At 47.4% G+C, this 18,352-nt stretch overlaps 8 protein-coding genes across 8 annotated transcripts; 4 read left to right on the top strand and 4 right to left on the bottom strand.

Moving 5' to 3' along the window:
• Positions 1-1,122: 1,122 nt before the first annotated feature.
• On the top strand, positions 1,123-4,990 carry N7516_002109 (ankyrin repeat domain-containing protein; the record flags this gene model as incomplete). Its single annotated transcript, XM_057214829.1, has 3 exons — positions 1,123-1,207; positions 1,274-4,938; positions 4,967-4,990. 3 exons carry the CDS (start codon positions 1,123-1,125, stop codon positions 4,988-4,990), a joined length of 3,774 nt encoding a protein of 1,257 aa, XP_057076712.1.
• A 1,093-nt stretch (positions 4,991-6,083) lies between these two features.
• N7516_002108 (glycoside hydrolase family 15 protein) lies at positions 6,084-7,656 on the bottom strand (the record flags this gene model as incomplete). Its single annotated transcript, XM_057214828.1, has 3 exons — positions 6,084-6,534; positions 6,591-7,401; positions 7,452-7,656. 3 exons carry the CDS (start codon positions 7,654-7,656, stop codon positions 6,084-6,086), a joined length of 1,467 nt encoding a protein of 488 aa, XP_057076711.1.
• A 1,268-nt stretch (positions 7,657-8,924) lies between these two features.
• N7516_002107 (C2H2-type zinc finger protein) lies at positions 8,925-9,707 on the top strand (the record flags this gene model as incomplete). Its single annotated transcript, XM_057214827.1, has 3 exons — positions 8,925-9,045; positions 9,101-9,385; positions 9,445-9,707. The coding sequence occupies 3 exons, from the start codon at positions 8,925-8,927 to the stop codon at positions 9,705-9,707; spliced, it is 669 nt and encodes a 222-aa protein (XP_057076710.1).
• Positions 9,708-9,728: 21 nt separating this feature from the next.
• N7516_002106 (uncharacterized protein) lies at positions 9,729-11,543 on the top strand (the record flags this gene model as incomplete). The annotated part of the gene is made up of 3 exons (XM_057214826.1): positions 9,729-10,762; positions 10,822-11,237; positions 11,287-11,543. 3 exons carry the CDS (start codon positions 9,729-9,731, stop codon positions 11,541-11,543), a joined length of 1,707 nt encoding a protein of 568 aa, XP_057076709.1.
• A 27-nt stretch (positions 11,544-11,570) lies between these two features.
• Positions 11,571-13,175, bottom strand: N7516_002105 (MFS transporter; the record flags this gene model as incomplete). The annotated part of the gene is made up of 2 exons (XM_057214825.1): positions 11,571-12,774; positions 12,838-13,175. 2 exons carry the CDS (start codon positions 13,173-13,175, stop codon positions 11,571-11,573), a joined length of 1,542 nt encoding a protein of 513 aa, XP_057076708.1.
• Positions 13,176-13,695: 520 nt separating this feature from the next.
• On the bottom strand, positions 13,696-14,100 carry N7516_002104 (uncharacterized protein; the record flags this gene model as incomplete). Its single annotated transcript, XM_057214824.1, has 1 exon — positions 13,696-14,100. The coding sequence occupies one exon, from the start codon at positions 14,098-14,100 to the stop codon at positions 13,696-13,698; it is 405 nt and encodes a 134-aa protein (XP_057076707.1).
• A 561-nt stretch (positions 14,101-14,661) lies between these two features.
• N7516_002103 (alkene reductase) lies at positions 14,662-15,798 on the top strand (the record flags this gene model as incomplete). The annotated part of the gene is made up of 1 exon (XM_057214823.1): positions 14,662-15,798. One exon carries the CDS (start codon positions 14,662-14,664, stop codon positions 15,796-15,798), a length of 1,137 nt encoding a protein of 378 aa, XP_057076706.1.
• Positions 15,799-16,484: 686 nt separating this feature from the next.
• Positions 16,485-17,266, bottom strand: N7516_002102 (uncharacterized protein; the record flags this gene model as incomplete). The annotated part of the gene is given in 3 exon segments (XM_057214822.1): positions 16,485-16,673; positions 16,687-17,026; positions 17,046-17,266. Coding segments are annotated over 3 exon segments (750 nt in total), but the record flags the coding sequence as incomplete, so codon positions are not given.
• Positions 17,267-18,352: the final 1,086 nt, after the last annotated feature.

Raw genomic sequence — 18,352 nt, 5'->3', positions numbered from 1 at the left:
CGCTTTGTAATTTGATTAATACACTATTGCCACCTATTAGTTATGTTTGTCGTCTTTAACTGACGCACATCGTGAGCGCCACGCCGATACACCGCGCCCGCCTCTTAGTCACGCGCTACTGTTGTGACACACTCTTCTACCTTCTTAGGATGGGCCGCGATCTCCCTAAAGGTAAAATCCCATGGGCTACCTAGATAGGATCCTAGGATCTAGCTTCCTGGAATAGGTTACGAAATTTATGATTCCTCGCTTCCCAGGATCCCTTACTATTTGGGATGTCCACGGTTTTTGTAGCTCCATAGGATCCTACGATTTCCTAGAGTAGGCCATGGTTTTCGTAACGTCCCAGGATCCCGGAATCTCTAACTTCCTAGGATAGGCTGCAGTTTTTGTAGCTGCCTAGGATTTCATGGATCTTCGTTTCCCAGAATCTCTAACTTCCCTGGCCAGCATATTCAGTCGGTTTTCCAAAAGCCACCTACCTAGACCTTTCAATAGCCCACAGCCCAACCCACAGCCCATTAATAGGCGCCCATCAAAGCCTATCAGAAGCCTATTTCTATACACCAATATAGTCTTGGCATGTATAAAGTAGCTGGCAGTCCTGTCAAACAGGGTCAGGTCACCGATCCCAACAGATAGTTATATATATCGGGTCTATACTTGTTTGTCCATTTGGATAGTACTAATAGTACCTGTACTTACTATGTAATTCCCTAACAAAAGCAAGTACCCCTTGTAAAAAAGTAGAACTTTATGAAAATTAACTTTGGATCTTCAAACCCTTTTGAGTTAATTCATAAGCTTATAAGAAGAAGGTTTCTGTATAGCTTCATATATCGCTCAGGTGGTAGTTTGAATACCTAAAAAAAACCAGAGAAAAATCATTAATTATGCAGCTACGATAAATTGGCATGTTTGTATTGTTTGGGGGCCATTATGGGCGCAAAACCCAGCCCATTTGCGGGTTGTGTTGGGCTTTGGGCTTTGTGGGTCATTGAGAGGTCTACCCACAGGTTCAGGGGGAGACAGTCACCTGATCGTGGGGCTGAGGATGCCAGCACGCTCTCCGGGGGCGGGGACCTTCACTAACAGCATGATTACATCCATGGCCTATTGACTATGTCTTCAACATCAAATGAGTTTGGCGACAAAAACTTGGGGACTCAGGTGGGGGTCAATCACGGACAGATTTACTTTTCGTCCGGTACGTGTCATGACGCCCTTTTTTAAGCCGAGTCAAATTGATTGACAGTCCACTCTTTTGGTTCAGCCCCACGGGAAACCCCACAGCAGAACATAGACAACGGTTCGCATCACCTCGTGCCAGTCAAAGAGACTATGACTAATTATGTAGAGGTGCTTAGGTCACTGGCATTCCCGCAGATGCTAGATCGGAGAGACAATATCGAGCCATGCCATCCCGATACCTGCCAATGGATCTTGGAGTTAGAAAAGTACAAGTCCTGGAGAAGCCAGTCCCGCGGTCTTCTCTGGATCAAGGGCAAGCCAGGTGCGGGAAAATCGACCTTGATGTTATTTCTGCACGATAAACTCAAGAATGACATGGATCATGGTATTCGGCTCGAGTTTTTCTTTACCGCTCGGGGCACAGAGATGCAACGCATACCGCTCGGGATGCTCAGATCGTTACTGTGCCAAATTTTTGATCGCGATGCGACGGCACGCCCTCAGGTGCGCGAGGCCTATGAACAACGATGCAGGCAGTTTGGGTATGGTGAACGTGAATGGGAATGGCCACAGGTGGTGCTAGAAGAGCTACTAGCAGGTACCATCTTGGCATCCGCTAGTCGGCAGCATATAATGATTTTTGTTGATGCTCTGGATGAGGCTGGGGCTGAGTCCGCTCAATACCTGGCAGCATATTTTCATCGACTTATCAATCGTGCGGAAAAAATGAACGTGGCCGTTCAAATTTGCATTTCATGTCGACACTACCCTATTATGGAAAGTGACCCTGCGAGGGAGATTTATATCGAACACCATAACCATGATGATATCGCCAGATATATCAAGGACATCATTGTTGATACGGACGTCGGAGACGCTCCGAGCCAGGAGACGAGGGAAGCACTGACAGAGCAATTGATCCGGCAATGCAATAGGGTGTTCCAATGGGCCCATCTTATAATGCCTCTTATCAGGCAGAAGATTCTCGAAGGGGAATCGTTTGATGAAATCCGTTGCTGGTTATATGAGGTTCCAGCCGGCCTAGAAGAGGTGTATACGTATATTCTGAACAATGTGATCGAAAGGAGGAATCGAGCGCAGTCGTTGTTGTTATTTCAGTGGGTGTCCCTTGCCGAACGCCCCCTGACTGTGACAGAGACGCGGTATGCCTTAGTAGCTCAGAATGTTGACTTAGCATTCCCCCCAAAAGCATGGGAGAGGATCGACGGGTTTGTTGAAAGCAACGGACGTATGAAGCGAAAGATCCAGGCCCTTTCTGGTGGACTTGTTGAAGTAATCTCAACCGAGAATCATCAGGAGACTGTGCAGGTAGTACACCAGTCGGTCGCTGATTTTTTGCGGGCAAAAGGGCTAGGGCTTTTGTGTCACAATATCGGCACCAGCATGTTGCCTATAGATGGCGAAAAGATTATATTTCAATGCCAGGCAACTCTCTATCGAACATGTCTGGTCTATCTAGCCACAGTGCACATACCTCGGAAAATGTTAGGTGAACAGGCCTTCATTCAGGACCACCCGTTGATTGCTTACGCTTCACACTACGTCTTCATTCATGCGGAAAAGGCTGCCGGTTCTCGAGCAGACGTGCTACAAAACGAACAAGATATACTAAAGCAAGTGATTGGTCCATGGACCCAGATTTGCTATATCCAAGATGACTATGGCGGCAGACGCCCACCGGAACGTACGACAATCTTACATGTGGCTGCAGGTGCCAACCTAGTTGATGTTATAGAATCTGTGGTGTCTAACGGCGAAGAGATCACGAAGAAAGACATAATTGGAAATACAGCTTTCCATCTAGCAGCGCGCGGGGGTCATATTACAGCAAGCAAAATACTCCTAGACAAGGGGGCAGACTACGAGGCAAAGAATAAATATGGGATAACACCATTAACTGAGGCGGCTAGGTGTGGGCATGTGAGATTTGTCGAATGGCTCCTATGTGAGGGAGCAAATGTTGAAACAAGTGCGAGAAGTGGAGGTGCATTGCAAGCAGCTTCGTTGGCAGGTCATCAACGTGTGGTGGTAATATTGCTCGGAGCCGGAGCCGATGTTAATGCCCCAGGTGGTAAATATAGCAATGCCCTACAGGCCGCTGCATTCACAGGAAACACAGAAATAGTGCAACTGCTTCTGGAAGCTCAGGCCGATGTTAACGCCCAGGGTGGTTTCTATGGCAATGCCCTACAGGCCGCTGCATACAACAACGGAAACACCGATACAGTGGAACTGCTTCTGGAAACTCAGGCCGATGTTAACGCCCAGGGTGGTTACTTTGGCAATGCCCTACAGGCCGCTGCATTCAACCCAAACACCGAGATACTGCAACTGCTTCTGGAAGCTCAGGCCGATGTCAACGCCCAGGGTGGTGAATATGGCAATGCCCTACAGGCCGCTGCATACAACAACGGAAACACCGAGACAGTGGAACTGCTTTTAGAAGCTCAGGCCGATGTCAACGCCCAGGGTGGTGAATATGGCAATGCCCTACAGGCCGCTTGTGCTACATACAACAACGGAAACACCGAGACAGTGGAACTGCTTCTGGAAGCTCAGGCCGATGTCAACGCCCAGGGTGGTTACTTTGGCAATGCCCTACAGGCCGCTGCATTCACAGGAAACACAGAAATAGTGCAACTGCTTTTAGAAGCTCAGGCCGATGTCAACGCCCAGGGTGGTGAATATGGCAATGCCCTACAGGCCGCTTGTGCTACATACAACAACGGAAACACCGAGACAGTGGAACTGCTTCTGGAAGCTCAGGCCGATGCCAACACCCAGGGTGGTTACTTTGGCAATGCCCTACAGGCCGCTTGTGCTACATACAACGACGGAAACACCGGGACAGTGCAACTGATTCTGGAAGCTCAGGCCGATGTTAACGCCCAGGGTGGTGAATATGGCAATGCCCTACAGGCCGCTTGTGCTATATACAACAACGGAAACACCGAGACAGTGGAACTGCTTCTGGAAGCTCAGGCCGATGTTAACGCCCAGGGTGGTTACTTTGGCAATGCCCTACAGGCCGCTTGTGCTACATACAACGACGGACACACCGGGACAGTGCAACTGCTTCTGGAAGCTCAGGCCGATGTCAACGCCCAGGGTGGTTTCTATGGCAATGCCCTACAGGCCGCTGCATTCAACCAAAACACCGAGATACTGCAACTGCTTCTGGAAGCTCAGGCCGATGTCAACGCCCAGGGTGGTGAATATGGGAATGCCCTACAGGCCGCTTGTGCTACATTCAAAGAACACACCGAGATAGTGCAAATGCTATTAAAATCTCGCGCACATATCAATACCCAAGGTGGTAGACATGGATTGCCTCTCTTAGCAGCTGTTGAAAAGGAAGATTCTGATCTAATTCAGATACTTCTTCAAGCTGGTGCAGATGTGTTGCTTGTAAATGAGCTCGACCAGACTCCTCTTCATATTGCGGCCTTCGCAAATAACCTGGACCTTCTGAATCGATTCCCGCTACTTGCCTCGGGTATCAACAGCCGGGATAAGTTCTTGCAAACCCCGCTTCATCTGGCTATTTGTTTCGGTCACATCGAATTTGCCGAAAAGCTGCTGCATCTCGGTGCCAATCCTGCTCTTCCAGATGGTTATGGCAGAAATGTTCTGGACTGGGTAGTTGGAAATGAAAGGCTGATGCACCAAATCCAAAACCGCTGCCCTCCGATTGTCGTGACCCCTAAGGAAACTCAAGAATTGACTGTTCGTCAATCAATCCTTCAAATCTCAGACACGCTTCTTCGTTCTAAGTTGAACTCCCCATGGCCTCTTTGGCGACAGATAGGCCGATATTTCCTATTTCTCGATGACGTGGACAATGCCCACTATATTTTGCAGCTACATTCATCTCAGCGGGATTCTTCTTACAACCGTATAGATAAAATTGTTTGTCACCTTTGTACAGAGGTGATCACCGGATCTTATTTTGTGTGCAGAGACTGTGCCCATTTGGATGTATGTTCGTCCTGTGTACATGCGCAACCCTACCACAATCGATTACACCAAAATCAAATGCACAAGACTTTTGAAGTGTCAGATGTGCCCGATAACGAGCCCCGGCTCGCTAGCTCAGGACCAGAGCAATTGAGTCATTTTTTGACGAAGATTGTACACGAGCTTTCTGCACCAAAGACCGATATAGCTGAGGCGGAGCCATCAAACGATTCCGTGTCTTACCCACCACCCAAACAGACAGCTCTAGTCCCAAGGCCTATTTTAGGTCGAGCAACACTGTCCTGTGCTCTTTTTTTCGGACTTTCAGCGGTTTTGTTGAGATATTTGTTCTTTTAGATCGCTTTGAATCTATTCCCGAAGTCCATCGTCTCTGACTTGCTATGATTGAAGAACGACTGCTTCCGTGTATAAGTACTTTACAAGAAGCTAGCTATTCTCTTTTGTCATAGGTCTGATAATAACCATGACTGCACATGATACTTGGCATCTTTTGGCCTCCTTGATAGAGATGATTACCTACGTGAGCTCCATAGATATAACCTCAATATTAACGAATTCTAGCTCTAGGTGGGATTGTAGATGGTACCCGTAAAGGCTACATCTAACCTTAGATAAATTAGTCTATTGGTATGTGTTGTGGTGGCCTGAGGCCGCCAGGTTTGTGCCTCAGGCATCAACTCCTCAGAGGTAGATAGTTGGCAGATCCTGCCATTCCATAGCAATCAACTCTCTCCCTCTTTGATTTCTGGCCCTATAACTCGACAGCCGCCACAAAAGTATGAAAGGGTGACTCATAACTCTACAGAAGCTCCGAGTCTGGGAAAATTAGGTACAAGATGTACGGTCTCGCTCAAACACATACTGATGACACTAACTCGATCCTCCCTTGGTATTTACCACGAGCCGACTGATGGTGTCGTGTAACTTCCCGCGGCCGAGCTTCCTTTACACGTCGTCGGCACCTTATTAGCACTCGACGCGCCCCAGCTAGCGGGCACTTTTCCAGCCCCACGACGGGCAGCAGATAGGAACGCCGCATAAGACCAGGTCAAGTCACTAGCAGAGGCCGGAGTGCCGTCGGCCCGAGTGAATTGTTCGGCTAGAGCTCCATCGCTGGGCGTGTACTTGTTGACAACAGCCACAAATCCATCGGCATATGTTTTGACCGCTTTAGTGATGGAAGTGTAAGTGTCCGAAGAGCTGGGATACTTTCCGGTAGCGGCAGATGAAACCAGATCCTTGAAGAAAGGAAGACTAGTTCCGGTGATGGCGAGCGATCCTTGTTGGTCCCACTGGTAAAGAGCGTCATACAGCTGCTCGGCCGCCGCCAGTGTTGTCAAATACCTGGAAATGTCAGCAAAGTTTGAAATTGGTCAAACGAAAGAAAAAGGTTCGCATACCATGGGTTGCCGCCCTGGTAAGTGTCTTCGGCATAACGTCCAACAGCAACGGCAGTTCCAGCCTTCTTACCGCTGTTCACATCATAGACCGAACGGAACGAGTCAACATATAGCTTGTGGTTTGACAGAGCACGAGCAGAGCAAGGCTGGAAGGTAATGTCATCGCAAGTACCCTTAGGGTCGAAGTTTCCGATCGAGGCAAGCACGGAGTTCGCATCGAGACCAGTTCGACCATTGTCAGCCAGGTTGGAAACGACAGCCTTGCCATTCCAGAAGGATTGCAGGAAGCATAGGACCTGAGGCGCCTGGGAATCACATCCATCGCAGGTCTCTCCCAGCGCCTTGGCAAATGCGCTGCCCTCCACCAAGGCACGATGTTGGGCAGCAATAGTGAAGAATGAGGAGCCCTGGACCTCCTCCCACAGATCGAACCCGGTTTGGTTCCAGTATTGCGCGACATAGCTGAGATCATTTTGCACGATGGGCCAAATGTTCGACTTGACGACAGACTCCTTCTTTTTCGAAATCAAATGGTTACCATAGGTGATCAGAGCTGTCGCTCGCAGAGCGGGTCCATCACGCTGCGGACGGCCCCAAGCATCTGTGAAGGCAGTCAAGTCCACATTATACTTGGGCTCTGCAAGTCCTGATCCATCAGACAAGTCGCCAGATGGGTTAGACACAGCCTGCAGCTTCGCTTGAGCAGAGATGTAATCCTGGATAGTAGATTCCAGCGACGTATCTCCGGCAATAAACTCATCAATCAAGACCTTGAATGTCAAGGCTGCATCACGAGTCCAGGTATAAAAGTCTATCGGCTATTAGTTACTGTCATTCAAATTCGAGGAGGGATGGATTCACAATCGGGGTCCGATTTGGATGGGGATGCTACCACAATGCCGGCAGATGCTCCAGAAACAGCAGACCCATCGGCGCCAATGTTGTTTAGGATGCCTTTAAGAGCACCAGCAGTATCCAAGTCGCGTGCATGGAGATCGCGAGCAGGCAAAGCAGATGATAGTACACCTGGTGCCAACAGCGCAGTCAGAACATTCAATGTTAACATGATGTCGGGATGTCGGGATGATTTTGTGATTTTGTGATCTGCACAATATTATGGAGATCCCAGCCTCTTTATATATTCTCCAACCACTACTCCGTACTATAAATCGGAAATTAGGTATCCCAACAGGCAGGCACCTCGGGAATTGAGTTTCACATTGATCCCTCATGTGAAAAATTCAAGGATACTGAATGACTGAATGAGGTGCTGTTGGTGCTGTTCAATAGAAAGCCGTTTCAAGTGGACACAGAGTTACATTGAGTCCATATTGATCGTGATCGACATGGCAGATCGGCGTTGACAGATCCCGAACCGAGTAAGGCTAATCCGATAAATCACCGGTTGTGCTCCGCATTTTCATCATCGCCAAATGTCTCAAGTCGTAGCTGATAATATTTCGATACTTTCCCGATAACCTCCCGAGAGACAGGGTATCCCATCACCACGACATACTAATAGGAACAGGGAACAATGACGCAGATCTGCCTTCAAACTCGGAAGGTTAGGCGGATGCCAGTCATCGTCTTCATAGCCCAACCCAACCCAACCCATTAAATGGGCCACAAACAATACGAACGTGCCAATTTATCGTAGCTACATAATCATAAAGATTCACTTTTTACAAGGGGTACTTCTTTCTGTTAGGTAATTACATAGTAAGTAAAGGTACCATTAGTACTACTACAATTGACATCCTAGGTATAACTATATATTATCTCTTCATACTAACACTCAGTAATCCTCAATCCGTGTCTATTGGAACTTTTGGGGGTGATTGTATATGAAATTTTCATAAAATCTAGCATCATAATGCTAAAATCAGTAAAAATTGAGGGCCATCAAAATGTAGTCGCAAGAGCAAAGGTCCACGGGTGCTTAATAGATGACTCTAAGCAGTCTGAGTAATCAATGAGCGTTTCCAACCTTGCACGCCCTAGGTAAAGGTTAGATCTCACTGAATAATCTCGGTGAGTCTGACTCTGACCGCCCTCATAAAAGCGGCGAAATTAAGTACATATAGCTACCTAGGTAGTTACTTTTTATTGTGACGGCTACGGAATTGTAGGGCCAGAAAGTAAGGAGGGAGAGAGTTGATTGCTATGGAATGGCAGGATCTGCCAACTATCTACCTGCTGAGGGGTTAATGCCTGAGGCACCCATGTTGCAGCCTAAGGCCACAACAACAACACTTTTGAACTTCAGTGTTCACTCCAGTTTTCTCCAGTATCACATATTGCCATTCAGGCACAAGAAATTATACCTATATAGAGATGAATTCCCCATCAGATACCGTGACACCAGACTGCACGCCGAAGAGGAAACCCAGAACCTGCCCTCACTGTAAGCGTCATTTTCGCCGCCACGAACATCTCCAACGGCACATTCGAATTCGTATGTCCAGACATCTGAAAGACAATCCTCACATCTAGAGACTCATGCCTTCCAGATACAAACGAAAAACCATACAAGTGTTCATGTGGTGTTTCTTTTGGCCGGCGCGATCTCCTAAAGCGTCATGAGGACATTGGCCATTCTTCAATAACCCCGTCATTGCAAGAGCCATCGCCTGTGACTACCGATGACAGTCAAAGTCACCCATCACAGGGAAATAATGTCGTTACGACACATCACCCCAGCACATCCTTTTGGGAACTTCCTGAGCTTCAAGGCGCGGATGTGTCGGCTGGAACGATTCATCGGCAGGAACCACTTCCCGATCTTCAATTTGAAGGTATACGGCATCCCTTCTACTTCACTTGGATTTGCGGAAAAATATTCTAACTAGTTTAGGAGGCTCGCTTTTTAATGCCCAGGATCTCTTGGTATTGCAGGACTTGGAATCGTTCAGCCATAATATGGGGCTCAACACTGAATGGGCTCTGCCTTCCGAGCCTAGTATTGTTCAAATCGTTGCGGGAGAATCGAACCTAAATCCTGTCTTTACGGGGTCTACTGGAAATATGTCGCAAGAGCGGCCCTCTTCACGTTCGGGTCAAGATCAGTCTCTAAGCCGACTCCCCATTGAACGAGAATCAGTTGGTAAATCTCCTTGAGCTAAATTTCTATTTGCCTACATGATTACTGACGGTAATAAACTAGCCGAGTTTGGAGTATTAACTTTACCCATTGTGAGAATCACTGATGACCACCGCAATCGCCTTCTTCGAGCTCTGGGTCGATCTCAGACGGCGATGCACGAACCCCTTTTTCCATCCTGTCACTCACTTACAAGATTCGTAAATGGATTCTTTGATGGTTTCTATCCTCATATGCCCGTCGTCCATATCCCAACATTCAAAGCAGAGGACTGTGAGCCGGAAATAATTTTGGCCATGGCTGCGCTTGGCGCGCAGTATCGGCATGAACATCGGAAAGCTGTTATACTTTTTTTTTGGGCGGCAAAGGAGACTTTGCAACGAAATTCACAGGAAAGGGAAAGGATGGAATTGAACAACAATATTCCATCCAGTGCTGGACAGGCAACATGTCCCCAAACACGGAGCTCGGGGCTCGAAAACTTGCCATACAGACAATTGATGCGCGAGGCACGATGTGCTCTCTATCTAATTGCATTTGCAACTTGGCAAAGTGAGCCAGATATCATACGAGATGCATTCAACCTTCAAAGCTTTCTCGCCAGATGTGTAAGAGAGTGCCAACTCAATGAGACAGAAGAATCATTACAACCGGGATTAGAGTGGTACTCCTGGGTACAGCAAGAATCAGACAGAAGAGTCAAACTGTTCTCCTTTGCTCTTCTTAATATACACAGTATAGCGTTCGCTACTCCGCCAGCGATACTGAGTGACGAAGTTCATCTCCGTCTTCCATGCACCTGTTTCGAGTGGATCGCTCCAAACAAAGAGAAATGGTCTATGGTGCACAAATCAGGCAATGCACAGCAAATGCTTTTTCAAGAAGCTCTCTCTCACCTGTTGAATGGCTCCCACGAACCGCATCTACTGAACTCACAACCGGTTCCATCTCCTTTAGCAAACTACATTCTTTTACATGCTCTGATCCAAAGAATCATGCTTGTTCAGCGGGCGTTTAACCCACACACCGACGAGGATCATACCCTGCTCAATCACCAGAAGGAATCTTCTAGGTAAGAAGCCATCAATATATTTTCAATGATCCCAGATACTGAACCTTGTTCTTCCACAGGAAGGCTCTTCACACATGGACGTCTCAGTGGCAACGAGCCCCCGAATCAAGTCTTGACCCTCGAAATCCCAACGGACCTGTCACTTTCACCTCCACGGCATTGCTCGGAGTTGCATATGTTCGACTGGCGTTCAATATAGGTTCATACAATATCCTTGGAAGTCGAGACCCACAGGAAATTGCCGAGAGACTACGCCAAATGCCGCGTCTCCCTAGTGGGCCTCATTTGCTTCCCGCAATATTGCATGCGACACATGCTCTGAGCATACCAGTCAAATTGGGCGTCAGTTTCGTCTCTCGCAGCCATGCATTTGTGTGGAGTATTCAGCATTCACTATGTGGTTTGGAATTTGCAATCTTCCTCAGCAAATGGCTGTTCTGTATATCGGGCTGTCAGAAAACCCGGCCTCTTGATGGTATGTGTATCCCTTCCCCCAAGAGTTAGCAATATGCTGATATGGTTAGAACATGAGAGCCGCCTTATTAGCTGGATAGGGGATATTGTTGAAGAGGGCAGGACATCAGGCGATGAAGACCTTTGGTCTAGGCCCACATTACCATCTAATTGTGCTTACTTGGGCTTCGCCGTTATAAAGTTATGGGCTACATTAATAAAAGGAAATGACCAGTGGGCGATATTGAGGGTAATTGGAGAGGGTCTGGATACATATGCTAATATTTGCGAGCGAATGTTCACCAGTTCTTTGGCAGAGGCCAAATGAATACATCCTCCTTTTGCTCCGATTTATTCACATAGTCAGCAATTTCGGTACAAATTTTGACCTGCGTCGCAAGGCCTCTCCGCAGTGATAGAGCGAGTAAATTCCAATCACACATCCAATAGTCAGACCGGCCAACAGGCTGCATCCAGGGCCAACCCCTAGGTTTTCATAGAGTGGTCTCGAAAACACGACAGCGCCACACGCAAAAGCACTTCGGGTGAAATCAGTGGCGGCAAACACGCTGGCTGCATATTGCGGGTAACATGCAGGGATGTAGAGGAAGACACATTGCATCAAGATGAACACGGATGCTGGGTAGATGACGATTCCTATTGTCGGTACGATCCAATGGATGTTTGGGTTTGCAGCCCAGCCAAAAAGCAACAGGCCAATAGACGGACCAAAGCATGCAATGAGGGCAGGGACTAAGACGTCTTCCGGCTTTCGAAGTCCTCTTGACTTGGGTGTGAAGATCTTGTAAATGTAGAGGTTATAAACTGCGAATGATATGATCGTTCCGACAACAATAGCCAAGAAAGCTAACCCCATCTCTCCCAGATTAAACCCGTAGATCCCCTGGTAGACAATTGGGAAAGCTTCAAAGAACGAATAGTAAATGCCGTATGTCAGGGATGTGTAACAATTCAAAAACAGGATTGCCGGGTCAAGAAAGGTGATCTTCGAGGGAATAAGCAGCGACTCTTGTACAACCGAGTAGAAAGAGATGCCTGCTTGTGCGATATCCGCCGCAGTCTGGTAGCTATAAGGTCTATTGATCCCCGTCTTCTCCAAACGCCGAGCCCGTCGATGAAGGATAGTGGCCGGGCTGGTCTCCGGCAACAACAAGAGCAGGACAAGAATGGGACCAGCGGCTATCAAAATCTCCCACATTGAGAACCGCCAGCCAAGTATGGGAATCGCGAAACCAGATGCTACTACCCCAATGGCCGGAGCGCAGAAAACGCAAAATACCCATGTTGTCATCGCGTGTGGAAGGACGTCTGGTGAGTAGACGTCTGCGATTGAGGCGCCTCCCGTGGCCAAACAAGGACTTCCGAAAAATCCTTGAAGGAAACGCAGGAAGTAAAATCCAATTGCGTCGGGTGCCAGTGCTGTAGGAATACTGACGATGCAGAAGAGGAAGAAGGAGATGGCATATGGAAGGTTTCGTCCAATGCGAGGGATTTCGCTCAGAGGGCTGAAGAAGAGAGGGCCGGTACCGTATCCCAAACTGAATTCGGGTCAGCATGTAATATCAACAAATGATTTAAGGAAATCAAGTCATTTGACGTACACATAAAGAGCAAGGCCAAGGGATGCCTCTGCGTTGTTCACGCCGAATTCTTCAATAAATGCATTCTCCCCCGGGGTGTAAATTGGCGCGGCCATATAAACCACAAAGCTGTAAATACCGATAACAAAGAGGATAAAGGCCTTTTTCGGTTGGGACCAGTTGTGGGGGTTTTCTTCGTCATGCTCGGGGTACCATTCGACTAGTATTGTCTTCTCATCGTAAAATGCGCATTCTGGTTGCCATTCAAGATACTCTTCATTATACTTCAACCAAGAAGGCGTACAAAATTGGCGCAAAAATTGCCCGACGATGCTGTCGCGTAGCCATTGAAGATGCATTTCGTCGAGCTGCTATTAGGGTTAGACAAGAAAACGATGCAGGCCTCTGGGAAGACTAACAAGATTCAGTATACCAGTCGTCTTATACAAAACTCCAGATTCATTATTAATTCTAGCATGATTTGTCAGGTCTGGTCGCTAAGAAGAAAATGAAGTCTCCGAACAAGTGTGGAGGTGGTTGTTGGAGGTGATTGAATTATTCAGACCGACATGAACATACCTCCACCCAAAGGACTTTTCAGGCACAATCGACAAAGCGAAAGATTGAAAACTGTTTACTCTTTTTGCATATTATGTGCGGGGCTCATATATTTACATAGCCTATGGGAGATTTGAACTACTCGTACATCTTTCTACGATACACTTTCTACGATACTCGGGCAAATGAAACAGTACGTGCAGGTGATTCAAGGCCTGACCAGGGCAATCAATAAGTGGCCTTGAATTCCAGTCTTTATTCATCTTAGACATAGCTTTTATTTAGATACATCTAAAGACTCCAAAGTCTTGTTTTGACTTTTCATTCATGTTTGATGGCCTCGACCTCAATCTCAATCTTCATCGCCGGAAACGCCAATCGAGGGACAGCAAGAGAAGTCCAAATAGGACGATGGTTAGGAATGCGGTCCTTCAACTTTCGCACACAGTAATCGAACGAGGAATCAATATCGACGTGGTACGAGCGAATCGAATAGACATCTTCCCATCCGCGTAGGCCCGTCGCCCGGAGAACTTTGTCCACATTTACAAAGGCGAGATCAACTTGGCCATTGATGTTGTTGGCGTCCAAATCACCAGTCTCGGTCCACCCTCCTTGTCCGGCACATTTGACGATATTTCCAAGCACAACCGCTTGGGAGTAGTGGCATAGATCGCTGTGCTTTTGACCAGCACCCTCTTCGTTGATGTAGGTAAGAGAGGACATTGTGGTTGCAGTAGATAGATAGTTCAAATGCAGATGACGAGTAGACCAATCTCTTGGGATTGGGTCCAAATATTCTAAGGATGACGTCTTATATATGAGCGGTGGAGGTGTATTGTAGAATCTAGAGGATTATATGAGAAACGATGTATGTAGATTCAGAATGTAAGGATTGGACAGAGGAGAAAGGAAGAAGAAGAGGAGAGAGAGAGAGAACTATCTACATGGGTGGATCTGTCTCATAGTGGGTCCATGGGTGCCTAAGGCACCCAGGCACCCAACAAGGTGGTTGGAGGCTGTTGGAGATGTTACCACATGCGGTATATACCGACCCCACAGTATCTCCAAACATCTCCAACCATCTCCATGCGTGAGGGTCAAAATATTTCAGGTCGAATTCTGCACGACATTACAAATCAGCGATTGAAGGAATACCTAGGTACCTATGGTTTATAAAAGAGCATATGGTTGGATACTACACTCATTCAGAGATTAATTGATAATACTCGTCTCCCTAAAGACCTCACATTTGCTACCCATACAACCGATTGCATTAAAGACGTCATGTCTGGCCTATTCCAACCTCTCCGCATTGGCGGCGTTGAATTACAGCACCGAGTTGTCATGGCTCCTCTCACTCGCCTGCGCGCCGATGCGGAACACGTTCCCCTTCCTATGGCCACCACATACTACGAACAACGCGCCTCAGTCCCTGGGACATTGATTATTGCCGAAGCAACCCAAATCTCCGCCTCCGAGGGTGGAATACCCCATGGTCCAGGAATCTGGACCGAAGCGCAAATTCAAGGATGGAAAAAAATCACTGATGCTGTCCACGCCAAAGGCAGCTATATTTATTGCCAGTTGATTGCACTTGGTCGAGCGGCTGATCCAGATCAATTGAAAAAGGAGGGAGGGTATGATCTGCTTGCACCTAGTCCTATTCCAATGGAATCTGGAATGCCGGCTCCCAAGGGACTTAGCGAGGAACAGATCTCAAGAATTGTTAGCAATTTTGCAATTGCAGCAAAGAATGCAATTCGTGCTGGATTCGACGGCGTTGAGGTTCATGGAGCGAATGGGTATCTCGTTGATCAGTTCCTCCAAGATGTGTCAAACAAGCGACAGGATCAATGGGGTGGGAGTGTTCCGAACCGCGCCCGGTTCGGTCTGGATGTCGCTAAGGCCTTGGTGGATGCCGTTGGCCCTGAGAGGGTTGGATTCCGACTCAGCCCATGGAATACCTGGCAGAGCATGAAAATGACCGACCCTGTTCCCCAATTTGCCTACTTTGTAGAGCAGTTGAAACAGCTCAAGCTTGCGTATCTCCATGTCATCGAGTCTCGTGTGATCAACAGTGTGGACTGTGAGAAGACGGAGGGAATCAACTTCTTACTTGATATCTGGGGCAGAACTTCTCCTGTACTTGTTGCAGGCGGGTATAACGCGGAGAATGTCCAAGTTGCCATGGAAGGAGAGTACAAAAACAATGACGTCGCTGTTGTCTTTGGTCGTCACTTCCTCGCGAATCCCGATCTACCATTCCGGCTTCGGCATCAACTTCCCCTAAATGGTTATGACCGGTCTAGCTTCTACACCGCTACGCAAGAAAAAAGGCTACGCAGATTATCCATTCAGTACAGAGTTCACGAAGATATAAAGAAGTCGGTCATTTTCGACCTCAGTTCATTTTGGGTATAAAGAGAGATATGAAGTCTGGCTTGTGATATTTACACAAATATGAGGTATCTAGTTAAAGAAGAAACGTTTCGAGGTAGATCACCGCCTGAGAGGCAGCTATTATTTCTACATAAAGAAATGTTCGGAGGGATCCCCGCTTGATCATCAATCCGGGGTGATTGTATTTATTTAAGGCGCGTCAATGCATGCTCTCAAAGACCGTTCTCAACAACAAAACGGAAAGGGAAAGAAAGCTATGAAGTGGCAGAGAAAAAACTCTAGGGCTATGCGGACCCCAATCTCCAAGTTGATGCCTGAGGTATCAACACCTCGTTTGGTATATAGCCGTGCCAAGCACCCAACACCAGGTCCCCTATCATGGAGCAGATCGTGGAGCACTATGTGGGTTATGTTTTTTACTGTGGTGATACCATAATAAATAACTAACACCTAGGCCGATAAATGGGTAGACTTTTTGCTGTGCCAATAGTGTTTACCAATGATATTCAATACCATTACCAGGCTATGTGGTAATCTATCACTGGGGATTTCAACTGTAATACACATTTCTTTCAAGCAAAAAGCGAACGCCACAACCACCGATCTCGTTCCGTATCTCTTCACCTTTCGCTTCGCCGCGGTGACGACTGGGATTTCGGTCTTTCTTATTCCGTTCGTGAAAATTGGGAAGTAGGGTGGCCCGGCAATCAAAACAGATCACTAGTGACATCCAGGAAATCCTGCCCTGTAAGGACAATGTCTCCCTCTCCTTGTGCCGGTGGTCTATCATACACTGCAACAAATGGTAGTGTGAGCGGGGCACTAGTCACGCCATTAGCGGAAAATCTCGACCTCGTGTGCGCAGTAAGCATGCTGCAACACTGCTGGCTGTTGGACTAGTGGGGGGACGTTCGGACTTTGTTGGCACAAGGTTTGAATGTATGCCCCTTGTGAGGGGTCGCGGGCTGTTCGGTGGCGCCAGTTGCCATACTTCGATAAAGACTCTATCTTTTCGTTTCGAAATAGAGATGACCAAGACGATTCGAACCTCGCCGGAAGAGTTAGACAGCCACCATATAGCATCTTATCTAAGCTGAGATAACGATTTAGATAGCCCCGTCTCAATAGTGAGGGTTGGCCAGCCGGGAGGGAGCCCGGGGGCAGACGGGCGGCGAGATGGCGGAAGAAATCCCTAGTCACCTTGTTTCCCCTTGTTCGCCGTTGGCTTATACGTCGTGGTAGCCACCCACTTCCTGCTAGTTGTCGACATAAGTCCCATTGCGATAAGAGCAAGATCCAGTACCCTAGTAAACCCATCTGTGACCGAGTCGTGCTCGAAGGAAGGGACTATCTTAAGTAGCCCAGCATGCCCTTCCCATGCAAACCGATACTCGATTCCTTCTAAGCAACTATGGTCTTCATCGAGTTTTTGTATAGCTGACTTAGATAAGTCGAGAATGACAAGCCACTGGTTTTCTGACTTTGATGACTGAAGGGACTCGACAAGGAATTTGGCACAGGTACGGAGCAACTTAAAGACGTATCCTTCCGGAAGTTTGCTCATGAGAGACGATGAGCGTAGTACGGGCGACTAAGTATGCCATCCGACACATAACTCTCTCATTGGTTATTACTGCCTTCTTGAAGCATTTACTATTTCTATACTATACACTTTATAGATTCAATTCAGGTTCAATTCAGATTCAGTTCAGATTCACTTCAGATTCAGTTCAGATTCAGTTCAGATTCACTTCAGATTCACTTCAGATTCACTTCAGATTCACTTCAACATGATACTTGTGAAGTGAGAGTGGATCTAAATTATTGCCTTGCAATATAAACCAATGAGAGAGTTATATATCGGGTGGCATACTTAGTCGCCCGTAGATGAGGAATGGACGGTACGAGAAACGGACTCAGGAAGAGATACTCGGGCCTGTAGAGCCATCGGTTTTTAGAGACGCCATTTTTGCGGTACTTGAGGAGGAAAGTCGGTTGAAGCGTGAAGAAAAGGATATGTTAAAGGAACGACGAAGAGGCAAAGTACATACTCTGGAGTGCTCTTCCTCTTGGGCCTTGAGTTTCATCCATTCCGAGATGGAAGATATGGAGCATGTGCGAAGGGAGAGAAGTACGGCACCCGATTTGGGCCAATTTTGACAACGAGGTTTCTGCCATGGAGAAAATTAGTAATTGCCACTAATGGAACCCCGGGGATCATATACTACAATTTCTATCAACTTTATTCGGCTTGCTTGGTTTATCCTAAACGGCCCCGTGCGACTAGGAGGGTATTAAAATAGTAAATAAAGCCTTTTATCTATGTGTAAATGGTAGTATCTTTATATTTTTAGACGGTTTTGTTAAGGCCCCTATAGAGTTGTAGGCTAGAAAGTAGGGAAGGACGGAGAGTTAGTGGAAGGCGAGGGGTTTATGCCTAAGGCACTAATATAGCAGCCTAAGGCATACCTCGTTTGGAATTCAATGCCTCAGGCATCAACCTCTAGCAATCAACTCCCTCTGTACTTTCTGACCCTACAACTCTGTAGCCGCCGCGATAATAATTATGCCCCGC

The sequence above is a fragment of the Penicillium verrucosum genome, assembly GCF_028828655.1.
Source record: "Penicillium verrucosum strain IBT 35672 chromosome Unknown utg000001l_segment0_segment0, whole genome shotgun sequence".
NCBI lineage: Eukaryota > Fungi > Ascomycota > Eurotiomycetes > Eurotiales > Aspergillaceae > Penicillium > Penicillium verrucosum.
This window is presented reverse-complemented; position numbering and strand designations above follow the sequence as displayed.